The 21131-nt window shown below is 40.9% G+C and overlaps 1 protein-coding gene across 10 annotated transcripts in view; it reads left to right on the top strand.

The window, feature by feature from the left end:
* Positions 1-1892: 1892 nt before the first annotated feature.
* The window catches only part of NEK4 (NIMA related kinase 4), a 41346-nt gene continuing 22107 nt past the window's right edge, over positions 1893-21131 (top strand). Inside the window, exons 1-13 of one of the 10 annotated variants that reach the window (XR_012159879.2) lie at positions 1894-2220; positions 4498-4764; positions 6128-6325; positions 7713-7820; positions 9118-9272; positions 12527-12668; positions 13663-14082; positions 15163-15216; positions 15817-15960; positions 16765-16905; positions 17316-17382; positions 18963-19069; positions 20328-20874. Coding sequence is in view for 9 of the 10 variants with exons in the window: in XM_073352419.2 (XP_073208520.1) it covers positions 2128-2220; positions 4498-4764; positions 6128-6325; positions 7713-7820; positions 9118-9272; positions 12527-12668; positions 13663-14082; positions 15163-15216; positions 15817-15960; positions 16765-16905; positions 17316-17382; positions 18963-19069 (1896 nt within the window). In the remaining variant the exon portion in view is untranslated. The other 9 variants (XM_073352422.2, XM_073352419.2, XM_073352426.2 and 6 more) reach the window with 9 other exon arrangements.

Genomic DNA, 21131 nt, shown 5'->3' on the forward strand with positions numbered 1-21131 from the left:
GGCTCTGCCATTACAGTGGGGGTGGGGGTCTGGGGACTAACATTAGCTACTACCGAACCAGTCGGAGTCAAATTACAACTTTGCAGAATTACAGCTCTGTTTTATTTTTTAAAGCCATAAACGCTTGTGCATAAAAATATTCATTCCATTTACCCATTCACTGACAAAACAAAACTAATTGGAGGATCGTGTTGTAATTAATTGACCCTCCTGGTGGCCACCACTCCTGGTCCTCTAGTTGATATTGAGGCCAGTCAACTGTACAGAATCGTTTTAATTGGCTCTTAGTCATTGGATCCGCACCAAATACCTTCCAGTTTGCTAGAATGCACTCTAGGGGCATACACCGTGCCCTAACCCCTGAGCTCTGTCCCTGTCCCATACCTACAGGGTAACTCTGGGCGTCCCCAGGTTCCAACAGAGCATACAATCCGGATTTTAAAAGGTTCCTACCTTATCCAAGGGACCGGTTCCTCACTGTGGCCTGCAGCTGCTCCTCCCCCATGTCTAAGGGACCGGGTCTTCACCGCCGTCCACAACTGCTTCTCCACTATATGAGTGCGTTGCACCGTTGTGCCCTCCGGGGTCAATCAAATTGCGTGTCCTCCGAGGCCCCCGATGAACTCACCGGTGCGCGCTGGGCGTCGATTCTCGCCGCAATCCTCGATCTCCAGGAGGGGTCGGGCAATGCTAAATTGCAGCCTCGTCGCCCACCCAGGGACGCCAAAAGCTGTTGCCGGCACCCAGTGCCAAGAGGCTAAACAACAGCTGAAGTTGGTTCGTTACCCGGTGTGCTACACCCAATAATCACAACAGGGTGGAGAAGCAGAAAAGTTTATTTGAAGCTTCAAATAGGTACAGGGAGATTTGAATCTCAAATCCTGTACACAGAGCAGGAAGTTACACCGGCTTTTATACATCCTTTTTCCCAGCATACTTATCCAATAGCAAGCTGCCCCAAGTATCCATATAGCCAGCCAATCCAGTTCCCAGCTAGTTCCCTGGTTCTCTGTATCATTTATTAAACTATACATAAAGCTGCTTTATTCAGCATTGTTCTTCCATATCTGCCCTGTGTGGCCTTGCTTAGTTTCAGGCAGTCTGACTCTGCAACATATTGTTGCAGATTCTCAGCATAACTGCTGTGTGTGCCTCCAGGCGGGGGGGGCCAAGGACACTTGGGCCTAGTACGCAGAGCTGCTGTGAGTGCCTCCAGGCGGGGGGGGGGGGGCAAGGACACCTGGGCCTAGTGCGAGGGGCTTCATCGACACTCGTGGTCTTCCATCCCCTCAAGTTACCTAGTGGCCATGCCCCAGTGTCTCCAACAAGCTGGTACCTGACATACATCTCCTAGGTAGGCTGCAACCCTGCTAGGATTGAGGTGGAATGCTGCAGGTGAGACCTGTCCCCTATGTGGACTGCACCATTGTGAGCTTGAAGTGGACCATTGCATGCTGGGACCTGTCCCCTAGATGGACTGCATCAGTGTAGGCCTGAGGTGGAGTGGTGCATGCTGAGATCTGACTTCTAGGTGGGCCGCAGCTAGGGTTTTCGCACTGCTTGGTTTGTGATGGAGTGGTGCATGCTGGGCCTGCTGTCACTGGATAAGTCAGCTGCCCTGAGAGGGTGAGTAGGGAAGCACATGCTGCTGCTCTCCATTTGTGCCACTCAGGTGAAGAGTTTTGGCTCCAGGCCAGAAGACAATCAGAGCAGCCTCTCATTTGGGCAGGAGACCTGTGGTATGGGCCACATCAGGCAGGCCGGCCCACTGTAGAGACACTAGCTGCTAGCACCAATACTGGGGGCATTAATTTTCAAATTCCAAGATGGCTGCTTAGGTTAGCAGGAACCCTATATCCAAGATGGCCGCCGGGGAGGACGCCCACATCTGTAATGGCTGCTTAGGTGACTGAGGGAGGTTGCCCACATCCAAGATGGCGATAGCATTGACGTGAAGAGTTGTACCATAGAGAGGAAGGCGGGCTTGTGTTTACGTGCGATTTTTTTTCTATGGTCGAGGGAGGCCCATGGGGATCTCTATGGCAGCCGCAGTAACGTTCGTAAGGCGCCTGGGCAGCTAAGCGGCTCCGGCTCCCGAGCGCTGAGGGGCCGCCGGAGGTGGGGAGGATGCCCCTGGCCGCCTACTTCTTCCTGCGGGCCGTGGGCAAGGGCAGCTACGGGGAGGTGAGCCTGGTGCGGCACCGGCAGGACAACAGACAGGTAACCGGGGAACTGGCCGCGGGAGGGCTCCGACCTCCCCTTTCAGACCCGAGGCCTGCGGCGGCTCCGACTCCCTCCTCAGTCCCGGAGCCCGGTGAGAGGAGTGGGGGTTCTGGGGAAGCGGAGTCTGTTTCTCTCCCTGTCCTGTGGGGCGATCTGGGGAAGCGGTGTCCCGATTTTACACCACACCGCCCCCCCCCCCGCGGGCCTTTGGAGAATGGTGTGAGGAGGAGGGTTAGGGTACAGGGAAGTCTGGCTCCCCCTTCCCATCCCCCTGCGCTCCAAGGGGAGTGGTTGGTTTGTGTTCTTAGCCAGTTCTTTGACCGCAAGACCGTCCTTTCTCCTCTTGGTCCAGCTCTGCCTCCAAGTGTGGACAATACCTGATTCTGTGATCTCATTTAGGCTGCTGTGCATTGCAAGGGGCCATTCCTTCCTGACCCTTGCGAGAATTTATGCTCTGAAGCATGGAGATTTTATTATCCTTAACCTTTTTGTAATACGTTCTGAGATATCAGTCACAAAATTGTCCAGCCATGGTGTTTAGTGCTGATCTCTGGGATTATACAAATTGGTTACAATTTTTTTGGAAAAGGGCTATCTTGATTCAAACAAAGGAGAAAATGTTGATAAAACCCTTGTTCACTATGTTAAAATGTTACACAGTTAAGTGTGGTCTGGGGTATCATTTTAAATAGGTGTTGGTTTAATGCCATCATAACATTTTTAAAGTTTTATTAAATAGAAAAAGATAAGTTTAAAAATTCAAAATGTAAAGAATTGTGTTTTCATTTTAACAATTTCCTTTTCTTTTAGCTGTATAGAGGCTTTCATTAAGGGGGGAAAAAACCCTGCGTTGATAGTCTTTTGGATGGTATTAACTACCCTTTTGGAGTTAAAATGGAAGGTTTTGAGATATTTTAATCTGATCCTTTAGGACAAACACTCAAAAGGGGGAGAAGAATTAAAAAGATAGAAAATGCATTTTTCTGTCTCTGGTGCTGACTTTCACTTGCTGCCTCATTGCTAGAGAAACATAGGCACAGTATATGGTTATATCTGCCACTACAAGACTTGGCACATTCAACAGTGGCAAAGTTTAAGTCATTGCTTTTAAGGCATTGTTTTAGCGTGCCCCTCTTGTCAGAGTCACAACAGCATTGTGAATGGTGTCTTAGCAGGCTTAGAAGAAAATGGAAGAAATAAAGTGCGGAAGGAAAACAACATGAGGGAGGAATCTAAGGGTCACGTCCCATGTTACATTCAGGATTTAGCTGAAGCTGATGGAGGTGGTGGTGTCTGGTTCCCTTTTTTGTCTGGTCAGGATATCTTTGAGGATCAAGACAGCAAAGGCCCAATGGTTTCATGGTGGGTCTCTGGAGACTGTGGAGGTGGTAGCCATCTGGGTAAAGCTTGCTTCTTCCCTTCCATACACCCCACTGACCCTCTTTAGTGACTCCTGGATAAATAATGTCCAAGAAGGGGTAGCATCCTCATCCTATTAAAATTAACCAATCGGAATATGTTGCAGTTACTCCTACTACAAACATTTCCCTTTACTTGTAGAATCTTTCAGTTCATTGTCATGTTAACTGTTGACTTTAGCAGGAGCCTTGAGCCCTTATCATGATTCTTTTTAATGTAAACAGTACAGTTTGTACCATAGTTTGCTTATGAAAGTAAGCAAATTTTAAAGGCAATTTTATGTAACAGGCTGATTTGGACTTTTGATCTCTTTGCACAACACTACATGCTAAGTTGTCCAAGGGCACCACTCTGTGAAATGAAGTATTATTACCTTTTGTTTTAACTGCACCTGCTTTTAATTTCTTTGTGTCTTGTTCTTGTATTATAGGAAAGAGCAAAAGGGAAGATCTGATCAATTTTTACTCTCCTTCAAAATTTTCAATACCTTATTTACTAGCCCTCTAATTTGCACATGGCATGATAACTATTGCAGATGAGCACTAGGATAGACATTAAGGATGGTCAAGAAGGCAAATGGCAAGGATACCAGTTAAATACCTACCTGAAGAGAATACAAATGGTGGCATTTAGATTTAAAATTATAATATATGTAAAGTTTTAAATTTCAGTTTTGTGCGTTCGTGATGGGAAGCCATATTTGTTCCATTCTTACAACAACATGGACACTGTTAAATGTAACTCTGTATTTTAAAACATTGTTTTATAGATTTTTAGAATTTGCCAGTGTTTCAATAGTAGATTGGATGTTTTCATAACAAATCTTTTTTTTTCCCCCTCTTCCCCCCCCCCCAGTATGTCATCAAAAAGCTAAACCTTAAACATGCATCCAGCCGAGAGAGGAAAGCAGCAGAACAAGAAGCCCAGTTGTTGTCTCAGCTGAAACACCCCAACATAGTCACCTATAGGGAGTCCTGGGAGGGGGAAGATGGCCTGTTATATATTGTCATGGGCTTCTGTGAAGGAGGGGACCTGTATCATAAACTTAAAGAGCAGAGAGGTAAACCTTTGCCAGAGAATCAGGTGGTGGAATGGTTTGTCCAGATTGCCATGGCATTGCAGGTATTAATATACTTTAACATATAACCTCTTCGTTTTAAAAGAAATAGGTCTGTTTTTGCTTGCTTTCCATTAAAAAAATCCCTTAATTTCAGTTTTGGTGTGTTAACTTTGCTTACAGATTATCAATGTCAACCTAAGGTAGCCATGTAGAAAAAGAGTTGCTGTTGTATGCTTTACTTCCATCATTTCAATATTGTAGACAATGTGACATGATGGTTGGCAGTTAATTTTCATTGTAGCCCATAACTATAAAGTTCTGAATATAAGCAAGTTTTGTTCTAGTTAAGGGGCTGTTTCTGTTATTCGTAACCCTCTGTTTCCACGGGTTTGCAACTCAATTATACAAATTTTCTCTGTGCTGAAACTTATTGATAACATCTTAAAAACTAATTTTAACCAACAAGTGTTTGCACAAAAAAACTTGCAGAAGTATTTTGCTCCTGTAATTAAATTAATTTTTTTAAGTGAAAATTTCCAGACCATTAACTCCTAATTTCTAGTGGAAGCTGCTTCAGTCTGTTACATTTTAAAAATGAAAGGAAATCAAATCACAAAAAATTCATTACAGTAAGGTTTGTTTTAAAGACAATAGTGAGGAAACTAGGATGTTGGATTGAAAATTCTATTTTTAACTTGCCAGTGGAACTTGTCATTAGGGGGTATTGTGAAAGCAAAAACTGTAACTGGATTTAAAAAAGAGTTGGATAAGTTCCTGGAGGATAGGTCCACCAATGGCTATTAGCCAAGATAGTCAGGAATGCAACCCATGCTCTGGATATCCCTAAGCCTCTGACTGCCAGATGCTGGGACTAGGTGACAGGGTGGAACACTTGATGGTTGCCCTCTTCTTGTCATTCCCTTTTGAAGCATCTGCCATTGGCTATTATTGGAAGACCGAATATCGGGCCATTCCTACATTTGTTTGTTGTGGCTAGGAATGCAAATGTCCACAACAGCATCTGATCTTGCTCATCATAGGCCTAATCCTGCAGTTCTTACTCAGGCAAAATTCCCACTGACTTCTGAAAGTCCTTAATTCAGACAAAATTCCTTACTAGGACTGTAGGATTGGATCAGAAATCAATTGCAATATGAAGACACAATGGAGAGTGAGTTAAGGACTGAGCTTCAGCCTCAATTTTGCACGTTTTGCTTCTATATAGGCACATTAAACTAAAGAAATAACGACATTGTGTATATACATATGTTGACATGAACAGATTAGTGTGATTATTAACTGTAATTCATCTCTTGTATAGTGATGTGTAGTTTTGTTGCATTTGTACTTTTTTCTTTTTTGACTCTGGTCAGAGGAAAAGAACAAATTAACTGTTTAACTTGCTTGAAATACTTTATTTTTCAGTATTTACATGAAAAACACATTCTACACAGAGATCTCAAAACTCAAAATGTTTTCCTGACAAGGACAAATATTATCAAAGTGGGAGATCTGGGAATAGCCAGAGTGTTAGAAAATCAGTATGATATGGCCAGTACTCTCATTGGCACACCTTATTATATGAGTCCTGAATTGTTCTCCAACAAACCTTACAACTACAAGGTAAAGTATATTGATGCAAATATTGGCCCCAATTATGTTAGTTGATTTAAGGGAGCCTTAAACTCTGAGAAGTTTATAAATTATCTAGAAGAGTAATGCGAGTTATTTTGTTGACTTGCCTATTAACCATAGAGCACTACAATCTTGTGTGTTATGAAAGTAATGCCTCTGTAAAAAGCACTTTTTGGGGACTACTGATTAACTTTTGCTGCCTTTTTTACTATTACCAACAGGGGAAAAAATTAATCATAAAAAGTTATCTTAAAGGAAATTAGTTTTTCTTTAGTGTGTGTGAATTGTCAACATGTGTTAATTTGTTAGGACCAGGTTTTGTCAATCGACTGTGTCCGTGTAAGTTAGAATTCCAGTTCAAAGAAAAACCTTTGTTGTATGATAGGACACTGGCATATGAAGCCTAAGATAATTGTGACAGGCTTTATCTTTAAAATTGCTATTATATATGTAATAAGAAAACAAACCAAAAAAACCTAATAAGCATTTACGAGTATGGAGATAAACATGTAAGGGAAGGTAGATCAATATTCAAATATACGCATAGCTTATACAGTCTTTTAAATAAATGTACATGTGAAATATTGCATTACGTATTTAAAAAAACACGAGTATGCCCCTTCGTTAATTAAATGGCAGCTGTCGGCCACATGTACCAAAAACATGAACTAAGGAAAAACTTCTGTTACTATAAATATAGAAAGACTTCTAGTTTTCTCCAAGCTGCATCTGGCCACCAGTGGGTAAAATGTTTTCTCTCCCTCACATGCATTACGAAGCTCATGATTCATGTTGATGTGCTGCTACGCTGCTCGGAGCTCCATTGAAAGTCTGGAGTTCTACGTGGGCGCAGTAATCTGCATGTATAGTTCACAGTACAGGATTGGGACTTAAACATTATGGACATAACTTTGCTTAATTGCAATCTATATTATTTGCAGATAGTTTATGCCTGAGATTTCAGTGAGATGTAATTATATGGGAAGTCTGAAGAAAAAATTAGTTTCAGAACTCTTTGAAGCTAAAGGAACTCAAAGAAATGTTAGAGACAAACCAATATTTGAAATCAGGATAATTTTTTAATGATCTGTAACTCAAAAACAGACCGACTCTCTTCACGCTTTGCAGAAAAATTCTTCTTACCCTTCAGAGTAAACATGGCCATACTCAGTACAAACCAGTTTCGTTACCTGAGTCCGCAACCAAAAGTTTATAATGGAATTTGGTTGTGATCTTAACTATAGTGGCTGCCAACTCAGCATAACATTCTGTTCCTAATGGGCTGTTCAGGAGCATATTATCTACTTTTTAAAAATAAATTTTCAGTATTGCATCTGAAGCGCTTATGCTGATTTTTCTGGTTTTCTTTTCACAGTCTGATGTTTGGGCTTTGGGCTGTTGTGTTTATGAAATGGCCACACTGAAACATGCCTTCAACGCTAAAGACATGAACTCTTTAGTTTATCGAATTATTGAAGGAAAGGTAAAAACTGATCTAAAGTTGTTTTTGGTTCAGTGAAAACATTTTGGAAATATGCTACAGTAAGAAGATCCTTCTGATGTGGATACTGAATCATGGTTTTTAAATGCAAAATTTGTATATTCAGACCTGTAGTCCACTCTTGTGTCGGGAACTTGAGATAACTGTTTTCAATCAAAAGTAAGAATTTCAACTCTCATTTGTGGGGTTAGTATAATTTTTTTTCCACATGTGTGATGAGAAAACTGCATCATCCTGTCCATTCTAATGTTTCGTGTGAGATGTGGGTACCTACTGAGGTAATGGCAGATCGAGAAAGTAGTTTCTTTTTAAGGTATCACTAGAATTTTGTTGTTCACCTTGTGCAGCTAGTAGATTGGAGGAAGTAAGTCACTTCAACACTTTCGAGTATAAAGTTTCCACTTTTAACATTATGCGAAGAATCATATCACGGTGTTTTCTTGTTTGACATATACAGCTGGATTACTTTAGCACAATGGTTCTCAAACCTTTTGAGCTGGTGACCCCTTGCACTCAGAGGTTGCTATGTGAGACCCACTCCTGTTATAAATTAAGAACACTTTTTTATTTTTTTTAGCGTCCTTATAAATGCTGGAGGCAAAGCGAAGTTTGAGGTGGAGGCTGACAGCTCACGACCCCCCCCCCATGTAATAACCTCATGACCACCTGAGGGGTCCTGATTTGGTTTGGCATGTTATAAATTAATTCCTGATTTGGTTTGGCATGTTATAAAACAAATTTAAATCCTGATCTTCAGCTGTATCAAAAATGTTTTAAATAAACTGAAGATTCTCTGTGACTAGATTTTCATTTGCAAATCTTACAAAGCACAACTGACCAGCTTTGAATACCTTGCTTTAAAATTTCTGAATCCAGCTTACCAGGGAATTCATTTTTTTTATATGCAATCTTTTCTGTATATTGCCATATTTTGTGGTTAGCTGTTCATTAAGAAAAAAAATTGTATAGAGTTCTTTCATTAAACTTTACACAAGCCTCTGTTCAGTAAGATACTTAAGCACTTCGCTAACTTTAAGTATGTGAGCTGTCCTATTGACGTCAGTGGGACTACTGTACTTAAAGTTAGGGATGTGTTTAAGTACCTAGCTGAATCAGAGCCCTAATGCTCAAATAATGCAGCAATTCCTGCAGGCAAATGGGTTAATGTTTTTTGTTTGCTGTACATTGATGTAGTCATCAAAACAATTAGCTTCCTGTTATGAAAATTAGCAATCCATTCATTCCCATAATCAAATGTATCCTTTCAATACAATTACAGCTGCCACCGATGCCAAAGGATTACAGTCCACAACTGGCAGAACTAATAAGAACTATGCTTAGCAAAAAGCCTGAAGAAAGACCCAATGTGAAAAGCATACTAAGGCAACCATATATCAAGCATCAAATCTCTCTGTTTTTGGAAGCCACAAAGGCGTAAGATATATTTATTTTATTAATAGTTCTATATAAAACTATTGGTTTGCATAACAGATTGTTGAGCATAATGTTGTAATCACTGTTTTACAAGTTTTGCCAGATTTCGGAGCAGGATGTTGAAGTTAGTTTTGCTGTGTGTAACTGCAGGGTATGGGGCAGAAAGGATCTTTTGAGATTGTTGAGGGAAGGAATTATTTGAGAACTATTACAGGAGAGACAACTAAGAGAGGATGGAAATTAGTTACATTAGGCCTATGTAGAAGGAAAGTGGATTTAAATTTGGGATTGCATATTACCTTCAGAAAGTAAATCCTCCTATTGTTTGTCCACTTCAAGTATTTGAAACCAGCCAGACAGAAAAGTCTTACCTGATTAAATGTTAGAAGTTGTATTTGGCTGCCCTAATTAGGAGCACTTAGTAATAAACTGCAATGAATCGGTGTTTAATTTTATAGAAAAACTAAAAACCTTATTCTTAATGTATCCATTATTTGGGAAAAACATGCCACATTGTTTGGTTCATGTCCACTGTTGATTTTTAGTATATTATAACTTGTGAAAGATGGGAGGATAGATTACTTATTAGAGTATGGGACACCCCAGGTTTTCTTCATAGCTCTGGAACTGAGGCTCCTTAGGCAAGTTGATTAACCTGTCTGACTGACAGTATTCCCCATCTGTAAAATGGTCATGGTAATATTGACCTACTTAACAGAAAAGTTGTAAGGATTAATTAATATTTTAAAACAATTAGATCCTCAAAAGGCAAGTGCTATAAAGGAGCAAAGTATTGTGGGCATACAGAATTTTAAAGTGATCTGCCACATAGATTGTTCCCTGATTAACCATCTTATTTAGAAAATCGGAGGTTGTTCTTTTTTTAATTGACAACCGGAGAATCCCATTGTAATCCTCAATTTGATAAAACTAAAAATCGAAGGTAGCTTGGCTGAAGCAATGGAGAAGACCTGGTTTAGGTAGTAATCTTGAGACTCTCAGCACTAATAAGGTTGAAGTCTCTTGCAGCTGTGATACACTTGGACTGTCGGATGAAAGGAAGATAGCTGCATGAGCACTACCTTTCCACCAATGCACAGAGTAGAATTTGGGTATGTCTACACGGCAGTTCAACACCTGCAGCTGGCCCATGTCAGCTGACTTGACCTCACTGGGCTGTGCAGGACTGTAGAATTTTTGTGTATGTTTGGGCTCAGGCTGGAGCCTGGGCTCTGGGACCCTCCCCCTCAAAGGTCCCAGATCTTGGGCTCCAGCCTGAGCCCAAACATACACAATGCAATTTGACAGCCCTGTACCCCATGCCCCACGAACCCGAGTCAGCTGAGATGGGCCAGCAGTGGGTTTTTAACTGCAGTATAGACACATCTATAGGATCTGTTCTGAAGGGTCTCTTTACTCTTCTTTCTGGCTGGAGGAAGAGCATCATGGTCGCTTAAGAAGAGGGGGAAGTAGCTTTCAGATTGGGACATGCGAGACCCTGTGGAGGCTGCTCTTCGTTCAGTGCGAGACAATGAAAGGGGGAGGAAAAATCTTGGATTATGGGAGGGAGGATGTTGAATAATGAGAGACGCACTCTCCCCAGTCACTGCGTTTATCCCAGTTCATGTATCTCATATTTAAATAAAACAAAAACAGGACTGCTTCTTTCCTGCTGACCATTCCAGCGTACACAGACCAGAGTGAGCTCACAAGTTGAGAGGAGATAGTGGTAAAAATTAGAAACGATTCTGTGACATTTGAGAAAATTACAAATCATCTGGTTAATAAACTCTGTGCAAATTCCAAGTTCTATGGTAAATCTGTGATCGTGCTTGCACCAAATAGAAAAGTGAGATAAAGACGGACAATAAATCCGAAATATGGATAGGAAATATATATTGTCACTTGCGTTTCCTTATCAGTCTGTGTTAAGGTCGCTTCATCATATTTGAAATCACCAAAAGACAAGTTCCTTTTGCTATTTGCTTGTTTTTAACTTGATGTTCAACAAAAAAGTTGAATATAAAATTTTGTCATCAGATTTGGTTAACTACTTCATTACTCCCAGTTTTTGAGACCTATTGGCAATAAACTTAATTGTCAAATATTTTTCCCCAAATGGATGAGCCTTATTGTCTTGGTTGTACACTGTGCAGTCACTTACACCTATGCAAAGTGGATATAAATTACTACCAAATCAGTGCAAAGTACCACTAACATTCTAACTCTGCACAGCTGAAAATGACTCTACAACAGTGGTCACCAACCAGTAGATCGTGATCAACTGGTCGATCCTATAGCCTCTGACAGTCTATTGCGATGTCCAGCTGCTAAAAGTCCGGAAGTGCAGCAGGGCTAAGGCAGGCTCCCTGCCTGCCCCAGCCCCATGCCACTCCTGGAAGCAGCCGGGGCAAGGGGTGGGGGCAGGGGTCTCCGTGCGCTGCTCCTGCCTGCAAACATCTCCCCTACAACTCCCATTGGCTGGGAATGGAGAACTGCAGACAATGGGAGCTGCAGGGGTGGTGCTTGTGGGCAGGAACAGTGCACGGGGACCCCTGCCCTTCCCACCCAAGGGCTGCAGGGGTGTGCTGGTCACTTCTGGGAGTGGCATGGGGCCAGGGCAGGCAGGGAGCCTGCCTTAGCCCTGCTGCACTGCCATCCGGGAGCCGACCGAGGTAGGTGCTGTCTTGCAGGAGCCCACACTCCGAACTCCCTCCTGCACCCAGAAGCCCTTGCCCTGAGCACCCTCCCAGAGACTACGCCCTGAGCCTCCTCCCGCACCCCTGCCCCAGGCTCAGCCTGGAGCCCCATCCCACTCTCTGAACCCCTCGGGCCCCAGCCCAGAGCCCGCACCCCCTCCCGAACCCCAACCTCCTGCCCCAGCCTGGTGAAAGTGAGTGAGGGTGGGGGAGAGCAAGCGATGGGGGGGTGGGGGGGATGGAGTGAGCGAGGCGGGGCCTCAGGGAAGGGGCGGGGTAGCTCCTGGGTCACACTTAAATCAAAAACTGATCTTCTGCATAAAAAGGTTGGAGATCACTGCTATACAAGATACAAAGCAGAGAAAATCAAGCCCAGTGTTTAGCACTTCAGATAGAAACTCTGTAATTAGTGGAAATTTAAAATATTTTCTACAAATGTAAAAGGGTAGATGGATGGCATCTTCTGTAGATGGATGGCATCTATTTAATAAGGTAGTCTAAACCACAAACATCTTATTCTTTGTCCTTTTTTTGTTGTTGTCATTTTCTTTAAAGAAAAACAGCCAAAAATCATCAGAAAATATCTGATTCTGTACCCAGAAGTGCTGCTTCTGTGATCTCAGTGAAGACTCGATCTAATAATGGAAACATCACACCCAAAAAACATCCCTCTGAGCAAGCCAGGAGAGAAAGTGCCGTAAGTTACTTTTTTCCAAAGGATACATTGTTTTTTTAAATTATTTGTGTAAATATTCAGTGACATGATATAAAAATATATTTTGAAATGCTTTGTGATTTCCTAATATATTTGTATTCAATAAAACTGTGTAAACAACATATAAAGGGGGAAAGGAGCTGTATTCATCTAGAGTTGGAGCTAAAATAGCCACGGATTAGTAAAACTAATTGCACTGATCTTTACTGAAAAATACTCATGAAACATTATACCTAATCCTTATTCTGTGAAGCTGTTATGTGGATTTTTTTTTTAACCATACAGTTGCATAAACTTTTGCATATGGCACAATCATGTAAATGCTGTGACACTGTATACCCAGTAGAGTATCTGAAGTCACTGGACTAACTGAAATGCAAATGTTTAATGACAGGCAAATGTTGACAGTGAAAATATTTGCTGCAGCTTGTGACTGGAAAATGATTATATGTTTGAGGAAAATTGCTTGTTACCAGAGGTGAATACTTTACAGTAATCCAAATAGATCAAGTCACAAAGATTAATCACTTGCCTGCTGTTCATTTTCTGCACTGTTTGCCAGTTGATGTTAGTTTTTAATATTGAAGCCTTAAACATGTGGCTTAATACATTTTGGAGAGCCCGTTTATCACTTGTGGTCATAGGGGCAAGGTGGGTGCATTGCTTATGGAATAGGCTGTGTTGACATCTGAAGTCCCAAGCTTCTCATCAGACTTTATAGCTTATGAGAGTCTTTGTTATATCCAATTGGTAGTCTCTAAGGTGCCACTAGTACTCCTTTTCTTTTTGCGAATACAGACTAACATGGCTGCTACTCTGAAACCTTTGTGTTATCCCTTATCGATGCTTCCAAATAGTACTTGATTATGATTTTGTTTCATTATCACTTTATGTACTGTCTGGTATGCAAGTGACTTCTTTGAGCTTCTAAAATATTCGTCAGAGGGTAATTCCACTTCTGCTTTTTTAATTACAGAATGAAGAAAAACATTTAATCAAAGATAAAACTTTTGAAATTCATCCCTCAGAGAAACCAGCAGCTGAGCCTGAAAAAAATGCAAACAAGAATGAGAAGAACAGCACAGGAGTTTCCATAGCAACAATTAGCAAAGTGAATATTGATATTTTACTGTCTGAAAGGAGGAACTCTAAAAGTGATCACTTACTACAGGATAACAAAGCAAGGTGCTTAAGCATTCCTAGTGAAGTAGAATCTAAAATAACATCTAATGGCCCACAGACTAAGGAAGATAGACTACAGCAAAACTCAAAGCAAGTTTCTAGAACTGAAATTGTGGATTCTAAGCAGTTTGCTGCTGTTGTCTCAGATGAAGGAGATGACACTTTGAAACTCCTGCAGCCTGTCTCAAAGGGCCAAAAGCAAAATGATGACCAGGTAATTATTTAACTCTTAAATGTGCTTGGTAGAAGGTTGAACTAGTAGATGGTTTATAGAAAGAACAAAGCTGAACAAATGTTACCTTTCAAAGTGGGGCACTTCTATTCAGGCTTTGGGGTGCCGAAGCAATTAAAAGCTCTAGTATCCCTGCAGCACTGCTTCTGTATAAGACAAAGGCTGGGGCTCAAACCTTAATTGTCATTGTTCTTGCCTGGGATCAAAAATTGTCTGCTTCCAATTGTAAAAGGATGAGGCAAGAAAATGTTTGGAGCTCCTACATCCCTATTCCAAATGGACTATGCTTCTCTATCTCTTTCTGCCATGTTCAGCCCTAATTTGGGATGGGGATTGGAGGAGGAAGGGAGAGTATAATGGAAATGGAGTTAGAGAAGGTAGAGGATGGTGGAAGGAAAATGTAGGAGAAGAAATTGAAGGGAAGGAGGAAGAGAGATGAAGAGATTTTAAAGGAAGACTGAAGGAGGGGAAAGGAAAATTTTGTTTAATGGGGATGTGGTTACTAAAGAGAAGAGTGAAGGAGTAAACAAGAAATGAGACTACCAGAAAAGAGAAGCCTTGGGAAGGGGGAAAATGTTAAAGTATCCTGGCCCTCCCTCCTCTCCAGCTTCCAGAGTGCGTCATTTGGGTGATTATTGGAGGCAAAAACATTGACCATTGACCTTTCCCCTGCACTCTTCAGCATTTGCAGCCAAAATGATTCTCTTACCCACTTCCCTAGCACATTCATGTAAGGGGCTTCTTTGCCCTTGCCTCTTTCTGGTGCACATGCACAGGGCCAGCAATATTTTGACTCTTAATGAAAGTATATTAAAGTAAAATACAGTTGATTTCCCTATTGTGTCTTATGCCTTGGATTTAAACAGTAGGTCTGTCCTGAATATGCAGCTGTTGTTACCATTCAATCCTATATAAGGACGTTGTTTCATTTAGTTAGTGATTCACCAAGTTCTGTTCTAGAATGAGACTTTTAAAGCCTGTCTTTCTCGCATTGCTAATATATACGCTTTTTACTAAGCTTGCTCTTATTTTAGTTCATGAAAATGTAGTAACTTATTTTAGAGTTTGGACTCCACTGAGAAGCTTCTAGCATCGTTTGTTCCTGTCATAATTCAAGTAAGTGTTCTACCATTATAGTTCTGCTTAGTTTGTTGGCTTTAAAATAGTTGTATTTCTTTAAAGGGAAATCTCAAATGTTGTTGTCTGGGGACTATCTTTTCCCCTAGAATATTTGATTTTTGGAGAAGGATTATTATTGCAATACAAATTGGTTTTCTGAAGTTGCTGTTAGAATGGTGGAACATATCTGAAATTTTGCTAACACGTATTTGTTGTAAAATACTAAAACAGGATATTGCAGTATTACGATAGACAGTGTACAGAACTTGTGAAATTTGTTTATGGTTACCTGTTCAACTAATGTGCTAATTGTGATGGGGAGCATGATTTTGAATGTTCTAACTTAGATTATTTAAAATGTTCACCTTGTTGCAATGTTAATGTAGTGTGTTTGGGGGTGGTATATTTAATTTTTTTTTTTTGTATTTCCTGTCTCTAATTTAATTTGAAATAGCTGTTTATGGTGGTTGTGATTAAGATAAAATCCGTAGCATTCCAAAGGGTTAAGTGGCCTTTGTTAATATATGCAAGAACATGTCTACATTGGAATCAGGAAAACACATGCCTAAAGATTAGAAAAATATTTTTACTTTTTAGGATGAAGCCTCTCATGGAAATCCAGAAGATGTTCAGGAAAAATTCACTTCTTACTTACAGCCTCATAGCTCTTTCTATGAACCTTCTCTCTCACGGCAGCAATGGCAGAAGAAAAGGGAGCTAGATGAAGTCTGTTCAGAGAAGGTGCAGATAAAAATGTATCTCTCTAAAATGGCAGTGTACCTCTATCTTAGTTTTCTTTCCATCCTACAAAAAGATTGTAACAGTTTGTAGATCCTTTCCGCTAGTTGAACAATCTCCAGTCAGTGTATAATCTCATTTCATACACATCCATAGAATTGCATTTATAACAAAATGGGTAACTCTCTGCGGGCCTTGGAAATATACTTTTGTGGGTGCCTTTTGCCCAAGGATTTCAAAGCAGTCTATGATCAGTAAGCCTCTCAACACTCAGAGGTACAAAATTATAATCCTTCTAGGAGACATGAACAAATTAAAGCCCAGAAAGATTATATGACATTATTATTATTTATTTTATTACAGTAGTACCTAGAGACCCCCAGCCAAGACTGGATCCTTATTGTGGTTGGCACTGTATGGAACATATAGTTAGAGACGATCCCTATCCCCAGAAAGAGCTGACAGTGTAAATAGACAGACGAAGGATTGGGGGAAAAGGGTATGACATACAAGCATAGTGAACAGTGCGGTGAGCTTCAAATGTCATTTTAGTTCTATGATTTTTTTGTTTTTTGCATGGGGTTTTGTTGTGAGGGTGTTAGCTAAATGTAGACAGAAGGAGTATAAGGAAGTTAGGGAAAAGTGTGTGTGTGACAATAAGGCAATGGTAGAATTGTGAATAGGACCCAAGAGTCCTGACTCCCAGTCCTGGGTTGCTAGTTTGGTGTTTGCAGTTCTAGATTTCAAAGCATTTTAATCTGTTGAAAGAGGACATGAGACTGTAATCATTTTCTAATTCTCTCTAAGCTCACAGAAGTTGCTCCGTGGCCCTTACCTTCTCTTCCTGATGTGAATATGAAGACAACTTACAGCCCTGCAGATCAGCATGGCTCTAAAGTCACAGAGTCTGTAAATAGCTCTAAAAATAGTGAGAGAGCAATTTCAGAGGTTTGTTCTGAACATTTTATGTTCAGATCTATTTTTGTCATTTTCTTACTATTTCTTCTGAGTAGTTTACTCCAAAAGCATGTGGGGTGGGGAAAAGAAATGTACAGAAGTTATCCTCAGTGATTAAATTTCTTTCTTGCATCTGACTGATCAGGTAGGAGGAAAGAAGGCCAGCTCCTCTTTCCCTTAATTGAAATAAGGAGGCTGGAGGCTCCTTTCCTACAGGAATTAGGTTTGTTGATCAAGATCACCATGGAAAAAATTTAATACAATGCATACTGAACTGCCTGAAAACTTTAATTAGTAGCCATCTTTTCCAGGTTATTTGGACAAAAGTTTTCATTTCAAATATGACAAAATAAAAAACCACTATGACTGCCACTATTAATATTGATTTGATTTATTTAAAGGGTAGACCGTTGTCGGCAAGAGAGAGGAGGAGGCTAAAACAATCGCAAGAAAAGATGTTTCCTTCTGGTAACTTTTTTTTTTTATGTTAACTCTTCAACTGATGCAGTGGGATGGCTTCTCTATGGAAACACTAATTTGCAATCTGGTCTTTAGTATTAACTTCCTCAAAGATACAGTTGAAATATAGCTTTGATGTTAATAGGAGTTTTTATTTAACACCACTTTTATTTTTGTAATGCTCATTCAGTGGCTCTAATGGTGGCAATGTGATGTTTCCACAAGAAATGCACTTTTCAGCTAGAAGCCTCGGGTGTTTTTGTTGGCTAGTTTTTCTGACCCTGATAGTATGTTTGGAGGACACTAAAATGCTTTACTGTCACCAGTGCCCAGTTTGCAAAACAAGATTAAAAGGTTCAGAATCAGAATTAGTTGAGAAAAATGAGTTTGGTCTTGTTCATGTCACCATCACAAAGTTACCATACAACTGGTATTAGGAGCAGTCTGCCGGAGATGCCCAGGACTGGAATGTAAGGTGGTAGTGAATGTCATCATTTAAGTGCATTGACAAAGCTTTTTGGAGAGACCCAGGTCAGGAATGGAACAGCAAGGGATAGTGAAAGCCAGAATTAAGAGTCCTCGGTAGAGCAGTGTGGGGAATTAGCAGAGCATACACCTACATTCTGCCAGACTTTAGTGTCTCCCTTGTACCTATTCAAAATAAATGTAAAAATGTGACTGGGCAACAAAATGGCAGATGAAATTTCATGTTGATAAATGCAAAGTAATGCCCCCTGGAAAACATAATCCCAACTATACCTATACAATGATGGGATCTGAATTAGCTGTTACCACTCAAGAAAGAGATCTTGGCTTCATCGTGGATAGTTTTCTGAAATCATCCACTCAATGTGCAGGGGCAGTCAAAAATGCAAACAGAATGTTGGGAATCCTCAAGAAAGGGATAGATAATGAGACAGAAAATACATTGCCTCTATATAAATCCATGGTACGCCCACACCTTGAATACTGTGTGCAGATGTGGTCGCCCCATCTCCAAGATCTATTAGAACTAGAAAAGGTACAGAAAAGGGCAAGAAAAATGATTAGGGGTATAGAATGGCTTTCATATGAGGAGAGATTAATAAGACTGGGACTTTTCAGCTTGGAAAAGAGGCGACTAAGGGGGGGTTATGATAGAGGTCTATAAAATCATGAGTGGTATAGAGAAAGTAAATAAGGAAGTGTTGTTTACTCCTTCTCATAATACAAGAACAAGGGGCCACCAAATGAAATTAATAGGTAGCAGGTTTAAAACAAAGTATTTTTTCATGCAACGCACTGTCAGCCTCTGGAACTCCTTGCCAGAGGGTGTTGTGAAGGCCAATACTATAACAGGGTTCAAAAAGGAAGCTAGATAGGTCCATCAATAGCTATTAGCCAGGATGGGCAGGAATGGTGTCCCTAGCCTCTGTTTGCCAGAAGCTGGGATTGGGTTACAGGGCATGGATCACTTGTTGATAACCTGTCTGTTCATTCCCTTTGGGGCACCTGCCATTGGCCACTGTCAGAGGACAGGATACTGGGCTTGATGGACCTTTGGTCTGACCCAGTATGGCTGTTCTTATGTTCTTATGTCATCCTTCTAGTGCCTGCGGCAAGACGAGCATCACATAGTGCGGTAGTTGAAGCAAAATCACTTGTGGAAAATCTTATTAAAGTTACTCAGTCCTCGTCAGATCCCAGTATTTCTCAGGTAAACTGGGGTCATCTGCTTTTGAAATATTTAAATGTAGACCAAATTTGAGTAGAAAAATAAACAAAAAAAAGTGTATTACAAAATATAACATGCTGTAGAGGAACCTCCTGGCCAATAAGAATGCATGGCTATTCTGAAGCTGTTGCTGCAAAAGGCATTGAGTACAATAAACACCAATAACTCAACTTTTAACTCAGCTTTTATATTTGGTAAGATCAGTTTCCAGTTCAGGTCAATTCACTCAGCAGAAGCAAAGAATTGAATAAGTCAGTTAGCCTCTCTGAAGTATAGTTATGACTTACTGGGTGGATAGCTCACCCTGCCACTTCCTGAGCTATACTTTGACTGTGGATAAATAATTTCACTTGCTGTGAGTTGAAAAATATCCTGAGGTTTGTTCATTCATGTAGTCTGATTGGCTTATCTGCTAAATTTGCTTAAAACAAATGTTATGGAACTGATGCTGTGAAAAGAAACCAACAAAAAAAATACACAAGTGAAGAGAACTAGTAAATATATATATATTTTTTTAAATGGGAAAACTGCCATTTGAGTGGGCACACTGAAAATCAAATATCAATAAAACAATCCCCCAACAATCCGTTTCAGGCCAGTTGGTTACTTGGAATACGTAATACTATTTGTGTACTGGAGTTTGATGATTACTTCTCAATTTGTAGTCCTATTGGCTAATGCATAAACTTATATGCTGACAAAAGTAGTAATTGTTAAATCAAATTCTCAAAACTTTACAATGGAAATAATTGATTTTTCATTAACATCTTCATTGCATAATTCATATATATCTTTAGTAAGATCATAAATGTATTTTAGTACACAAAGTAGAAGTTTCTTTAAAGGTACACTTCTAAATATGGACTTGAAAGAGGTCCAACTTAGCCCTGGCCTACACTACGAGTTTAGGTCGAATTTAGCAGCGTTAAATCAATTTAACCCTGCACCCATCCACACAATGAAGCCATTTTTGTCGACTTAATGGGCTCTTAAAATTGATTTCTGTACTCTTCCCTGACAAGGGGATTAGCGCTGAAATTGACATCGCAGGGTCGAATTTGGGGTAGTGTGGATGCAATTGGACAGTATTGGCCTCCGGGAGCTATCCCAGAGTGCTCCATTGTGACCACTCTGGACAGCACTCTGAACTCGGATGCACTGGCCAGAGAGACAGGAAAAGCCCTGCAAACTTTTGAATTTCATTTCCTGTTTGGCCACCATGGCAAACTGATCAGCACAGGTGACCGTGCAGATCTCATCAGCACACGTGACCATGGAGTCCCAGAATTGCAAAAGAGCTCCAGCATGGACCGAACAGGAGGTACTGGATCTGATCGGTGTATGAGGAGATAAATCCGTGCTATCAGAACTCCATTCGAAAAGACTAAATGCGAAAATATTTGAAAAAATCTCCAAGGGCATGAAGGACAGAGGCTATAACAGGGACCCACAGCAGTACCACATGAAACTTAAGGAGCTCAGGCAAGCCTACCAAAAAACCACAGAGGCAAAAGCCTGCTCGGGATCAGAGCCCCAGACATACTGCTTCTATGATGAGGTGCATGCAGTTCTAGGGGGTGCCCTTACAACTACCCCACACCTGTACGTGGACTCCTGCAAGGGAGTCTCACGCAACAGGGATGAGGATTTGTGGGACGAGGAAGATAGCACACACTAGGCAAGTGGAGAAACCATTCTCCCTGACAGCCAGGAACTGTTTATCACCCTGGAGCCAATACCCTCCCAACCCAGGCTCCCGGACCTTGAAGGCGGAGAAGTCACCTGTGGTGAGTGTACCTTTGTAAATATAATACACGGTTTAAAAGCAAGCGTGTTTAATGATTATTTGCCCTGAAGACTTGGGATGCATTCACGGGCAGTACAGCTACTGGAAAAGTCTGTTAACGTGTCTGGGAATGGAGTGGAAATCCTCCAGGGACATCTCAATGAAGTTCTCCTGGAGGTACTCCCAAAGGCTTTGCAGAAGGTTTCTGGGGAGGGCACCCTTACTGCATCCTCCATGGTAGGACACTTTACCACGCCA

The sequence above is a fragment of the Lepidochelys kempii genome, chromosome 7 (assembly GCF_965140285.1).
Source record: "Lepidochelys kempii isolate rLepKem1 chromosome 7, rLepKem1.hap1, whole genome shotgun sequence".
Lineage (NCBI taxonomy): Eukaryota > Metazoa > Chordata > Testudines > Cheloniidae > Lepidochelys > Lepidochelys kempii.